General features: G+C 24.0%; 1 protein-coding gene across 1 annotated transcript; it reads right to left on the bottom strand.

Moving 5' to 3' along the window:
• Positions 1-339: 339 nt before the first annotated feature.
• LOC124910056 ((13S,14R)-1,13-dihydroxy-N-methylcanadine 13-O-acetyltransferase AT1-like) lies at positions 340-2,136 on the bottom strand. The gene is made up of 2 exons (XM_047450680.1): positions 1,605-2,136; positions 340-1,127 (listed from the first exon to the last, which is right to left on the bottom strand). The coding sequence occupies exons 1-2, from the start codon at positions 2,134-2,136 to the stop codon at positions 340-342; spliced, it is 1,320 nt and encodes a 439-aa protein (XP_047306636.1).
• Between the last annotated feature and the right edge of the window lie 4,512 nt (positions 2,137-6,648).

Here is a 6,648-nt window from a genome sequence, read left to right as displayed (position 1 = left end):
TGATGAGCTTGAAAAAATAATGGAGTGGGTTTAAAAAAATAACGAGAAATTTATAAATAAAACAATTAGATAAAGATAAGTTTTATAATTTTTTTTAATAATTAAATAAACAAAGAATTATATTGAAATTTTTTTAAAAATTAAATAATGTTGTCAAATTTTAACTGAAAAAAAAATAATTAAAGATGGCTCAAAATAGAAATATAATCTTGTTTAATTCAATTCAAAGTAAATACTTAATATTTAATTGAAAAAACATACCTACACAAAATACTTAATAAATAACGAAATTACAAGACAGAAATTGTTTATTTAAATAAAGACGAATAACGTCAATATCTATCGAGCATTAGAGAATGCTAGAAGAATTGGATCATTCTCAAACTTTGCCATATCCTCTTTACTCAAGCACACCAATACCTCGACCCCGATCCCATCAGCCTCATCAGTCAATAGGATTATTGGAAAATTTGATCGAAATGGATTCGTAAACCAAATTGGCCTTCCCCATCCAAAATCAATCTCATAGAAGGGGAGCCTACACCAACTAGTCACAAAATACAAATCATACAAATTTTCTTGCATCCTCTCAACAACTTTCAGAAATGGCTCATGAAGAATCATGTTTATTATTGGACAAATATGTGTCTTTCTCGAATAACCATCATCAACTTTGGTAACCGATTCCCTAAACAACTCCACAAGATGACATAGTTCCGGACGTGATCCTAGAAAACTCGGTTTTCCAATTGGCATCAAGACCGACTTGGTAATGTTACCAAATGACTGATTCGACAATGGAGGAGATAATCTTTGTCTTAAGTTTATCGCAAACATAAGTACCTTTTCCCTCTCGGGTGATAAGGATATGAGACAACTCCACATGAGAGCCGTTATAGCCTCTACTCTTGTAACGTTTGGTTCATCGATTTTTGTTGCCTTGGCCCTAAGATTGGCTATTGATGTCGCATCAAACACAAAACGCTTTGTCACCGTGCCTGTCCCCATGTCTAGATCGGGTAAAGGCCGCGAGGCTGAAATGGCTTGTTTCGGCCATATTCTCGGACCATCATATGTTGGGGGCAAATCAATATTAAGATTGTCCATGCCTAGTTTTTGTTCATTAGCTGTATAATTAAGAACAATTCTATTAAAACATCCTATTATAGAAATGTATAATATTTTAACTTTAAAATTAATAAAAAAAAATTAGAATTTTTAGGTCGAATTCACAAATTGAGGTTCCTTCAATTGAGATATTGCCCATTTTTATTAATTCCAGGGTTTCTCTGTATTTTTTTTTTCAAATCTCGCAATTTGAGGTTAAAATTATACAAAACTCTTAAGGAATTTAACTTATTATTATTTATTTGTGATCTATAAACAAATAATTATTTCACTAATTTAATAATTGAATTTCAACGAAGCTAGGGTTTTGACTATATTCTGAAGATGAAGTCAACGAACTGTTTTTTCTGCTAGTCAAAATCTTATATTCGGTGAAATTCGGTAACAAAAATTTTATATTTATTTATAATGTTCAGTTGTTAATAAATTAACTATTAAGACAAAACCATAAAACTCGTGACACCAATATTACTCACATGCAACCGTGGCCCAATACTTCATAAAAGTGGTAGCGGATACGCCATCAGCAATCTTATGAGAAACACATACTCCGACAGCAACGCCGCCGCAACAGAAACCAGTCGCCTGAACAGAAAGCTGAACCTCGCCGTCTTCTCCTCTCTGAATCTCTTTCCGGGGAAGAAACAACTTTTCCAAACCTACAAAATCAGGATCTTTAACCACATCATTCAAAGTAATTCCTTCACCCACTTCCGCTTCCACGAATTCCGCCCCAAATTCATCTCCACCCACGACGGCGCTTTCTTCTCCGGCGAAGTAACCGGCGAAGGGATAGAATACATTCAATGTATGAGATAACGATCTCTTTAGAAGATCGATTTTGGTGCTGAAATCGTCGACATTTGGGTAAAAGAGGATGAAACGCATGTATGTTTGGATAGCGGATTGATCGAGGAAAGAAAGATTGTATCTTTGGGAATGGAGAGGGGTCGGGGAGGATTTTAGTATTCTCTCTTTTGAAATGATATTCACATGCAATTTGCTCATCTTTTTCTTTGTTAATTGGATTGAAGAATTGCTATTTTAAATATATTAAACATGTATGGTATCTATATATAATATATATATATAAGAGGATGTTTAATAAAATTATTTAGGGTAACGCCTGTCAATGCTTACCATAATCTTATCACAGCTCACTTACTATATTTTTCACATTTTATAAGAGTTTCTCTCTCCTATCATAATTATCTTTTCATAATTATTAATTAATCTTTCTTACCATAATTAATAATTTATTTCTTTTACTATAATTAATAATGTATATTTCCTAATTAAATTTTATTTTATTTATTTTTCATATAAATATTTTTTTATTTCATTAATTTTATATAAATATATATAAATATATATATTTTTTATACAAATTATATAAAATAAATATTATTTTATTAATAATTTTATATTTATATATTTATATATTTAATATTAAATATTTGTTTATTTTTATGTATAAATAATATTAATATACACAATCAAATTCGCTCTTAAAATAATTACTAATTATATTTCGTTTTCAGAATTACTAATTTCTCCTTCCTAATTATTATTTTTATTATTTTATCTTTCATATATATATTATTTATTAATTTTATATAAAATTATATTTAATATTACATATTTATTTATTTTTATATATAAATATTTATAATGAAAAATGATTAGGTGAGAGAATTTGGTAAGTGAATTTAGTGAGGGAATGAATTGGCATAATCTTATTCGCTGAAAAAATCAAATAATTTTTCTCTTTTATCTCTTTCCTCCCATATTTACATTTTCCAACCAATGAAGGTGATGCCAAATCATTCTCTCACCAAATTCTCTACCAAATTCCCTCTCTCTATCACTCATTTATAATATACATAATAATATCCTATAACATATATAAACGGTTTAATATAATATTAAATTTATAATCAAATTACAAATTTCTCTTTTCTATATAAATTTTTTCTCTCTCTTTTATATATATATATATATATATATATATATATATATATAAATAAAAAGTTGATAACTCCAATAATTAATTTATTTTTTATTTTCTCATTCCTCATTTATATTTTTATTTATTTTTTATATTATCCTATAAATAATTTTTATATTTTTTAATAAAATAAAAAATTATATATATTTTAATTTATTTAAAAATTAATATTAAACGTTTCTCCTAAAATATATATGTTATATTTTATCATTAATTTTATATAAATACCAATTTTTCATATTTTATCACCAAAAAATTTATAATTTTATTTTATTAAAATAAAAAATTATATATTTTATAATTTATTTAAAAAATAAATATTTTAAAACTAAATAACATTTCTCTCACATAATATATATATATATATATATTAATTTACCTTCCTAATTAACTTTTTTTTTTTATTTTCTTATTTATCTTATATGTATAAATTCTCAAAAAAAATTATAATTTTTTTAATAAAATAAAAGTTTATATATATTTTAATTTATTTAAAAAATAAAATTTTAAAAACAAATAACATTTCTCTTCCCTAATATATATATTAATTTATCTTCCTAATTAATTCTTTTTATTATTTTCTCATTCATCTGTATATAAATTTTGTATTTATAATAATTAATTTAAAATTTATTTTCTCCCTCATTTTATATATATATATATATATATATATATATATATATATATATATATATATATATATATATATATATATATATATATATATATATTAGTCTCTATATTTATTAAATTGATTTTAAAATAATTTTATAATTTTGATTAAAGTATATATTTTATTTTCTTTTCATATTTATTATAGGTACCATTATTTTAATTTTTTTAATTTAATATAATTATATATTATATTTTAAAAATATTTTTATCTTAAGATTTAATTAAAATTTATAATTCATTTATTAAAAACAATTTTATATCATATATAATTAATTGATTTTTTTTATTCACTTTTATCTATTATTTCATTATTTTAATTTTGTATTAATTTAATTTAATTATATATTAGATTTTAAAATTATTTTTAATTTAATTTTTAATTCAAATTTTAAATAATTTATTAAAATATTATTTGTATACCTTCTATATATTTAATATTTAATATTTATACAATTAATTATTATTTTTTTATCAATTATATATTTTTATCTATTATTCATTAATATTGATTATATATATATATATATATATATATATATATATAATTCTCCATTTTTATTAAAAAAATATTTTTATACATTCTCTAAATATTTATTATTTATATTATTAATTTTCTTTTATTCATTACATCTTTTATATATTATTTCATTATCTTAACTTTTTTTTTATTCATTTAATATAATTATATATTAGATTTTAAAAATATTTTTACTTTTAGTATTTAATTCAAAATTTCAAATAATTTATTAAAAAATTATTTTTTTACCTTCTCTCTGCATATTTATTATTTATATAATTAATTAATTAATTTTCTTTTATTCATTATATATTTTATCTATTATAAATTAACAGTGATTAAATATTTATACATACATAAAATTTTAAATTAAATTCAAAAATCATAAGTAGTTTAATAATTAAAGTATTCACATTTCATATTAGAGACTAGATGTAAAAATGAGTCCTTATAAAAATAAGTGTGTGAATTTGTGATTGATTAGAGAAGGCCAAAAGTAAGGGTAAAATGATATATGTTGGTCAAGGATGGCATTTGTGATTGATGAGGGAATGCCAAAAGTAAGGGTAAGATAATATATGTCCTTATAAAAATACAATTTGTGGTCGAGAATGACATTTGTGAGTCCCTACGTATATGTATGTGCGGATTTGTGATTGATGGGGAATGTCAAAAGTAAGGTAATATATGTACAAAAGGAGATAATATATATATAATCATGCTTCAAATTAAAAATCTAGGGTGACATCTACCAAAATTTTACACATTTTATATGAATTATCATCAAATTCTCACTATTATCGCGGTACAATCGTCTTTCCTTTCTCCTTAGGTATATGTCTTTCTTAAATCGACTTTTATTTCTCCTTAAGTATAGGTAGCATGAGAAGAGGAGGAGGGCGACTACGACGCAAGAGAGACCTAGAGGAAAAAATTCGATTTTGATTTGAAGAAAAATGGGAAGCGAAGGAAGGCGATGATTTGAAATCAAGAGGAAGCTAAGAAGCCAATGATTCTCTGCCTATTTATATTTAGAAAAGTTTTTTTTTAATTAAAAATTAATTAATTTTTTTATACACAATTTATATGAATTTTTCATCAAATTCTCACGGTGTTTATAATCGTCTCTCCTTTCTCATTAGGTCTATGTCTTTCTTAAATCGACTCTCCTTTCTCCTTAGGTATATGTAGAACGAGAATAGGAGGAGGGCGATTTCGACGCAACGGGGCGATGACGACGCAAGAGAGACATAGAAGAAAAGATTTGATCTTGATTTGAAGAAAAATGGGAAGCGAAATAAGATGAGGATTCGAAATCAAGAGGAAGAGGAAGCTAAGCATTCACTGTCTTCGTGGATTTAGAAGAAAAAAAATTATTTTTACACATTTTATATGAATTTCTCATCAATTTTTTTATAATTGTCTGTCTTTTCTTCTTAGGTATAGGTCTTTCTTAAATCGACTATCATTTCCCCTTAGGTATAGGTAGCACGATAAGAGGAGGAAGGCTATAACGACGCGACGAAGGATAATGACGACAACGCAAAAGAGACCCAGAGGAAACAATTAGAGGAAACAATTAGAGGAAACGATTAGATCTTGATTTGAAGAAAAATGAGAAGCAAAGGAAGACAGGGATTTTGAAGAAAAATGAGAAGCTAAGGAAGACCAGGATTCGAAATCAAGAGAAAACCGATAATTCTCAACTTTCGTGGATTTAGAAAAGTTTTTTAAAAAAATTAAAAATTAATTATTTTTTTATTTTTTTATTTTTTCATAACAAAACTTAATAAAATATTTTAAATAAAATTATAAGAAAAATTTATTTTAATGAATAATATTAATATTTTAATTATATATATATATATATTTAATAAAAAATCTATTTAAGACCCGTCCTATTTCAAAGAATTTTTAGCCACCAAAATTTTCGAACATTATAACTTTATTTTTCACGTTATATTTTCACCATATTATTTAACTATATTTTATTTACTTTTTTCAATAAAATAAATATTTTATAAATATTTTTTTTAATGCAACTATTTTAATATCGAACAGAAAGTATATAGGGTTCTACTAAAGAATATATCGTGTAAATATTTAATTAGATTATTAAATTTTCCTAGTCCTCATCATTTTTTTCCGAACTACCTTAATTTTTTCCTTAATTTGCCTTCTTGTCTTTTACAGATGAAGGGTGACACAAAGCCTTCGAAAGGATCGAGCCTAAATTTTTAATTTTATTAATTAACAAAATTATCTTAAATAAACAAAACTTAACCATCATTAGACCAAACTAGAAGGGAGGCAAGCTAAG

Source organism: Impatiens glandulifera, chromosome 7 (genome assembly GCF_907164915.1).
Source record: "Impatiens glandulifera chromosome 7, dImpGla2.1, whole genome shotgun sequence".
Classification (NCBI taxonomy): Eukaryota; Viridiplantae; Streptophyta; class Magnoliopsida; order Ericales; family Balsaminaceae; genus Impatiens; species Impatiens glandulifera.
The sequence above is the reverse complement of the archived record's forward strand: the minus strand, read 5'-3'. Positions and strand labels throughout refer to the sequence as shown.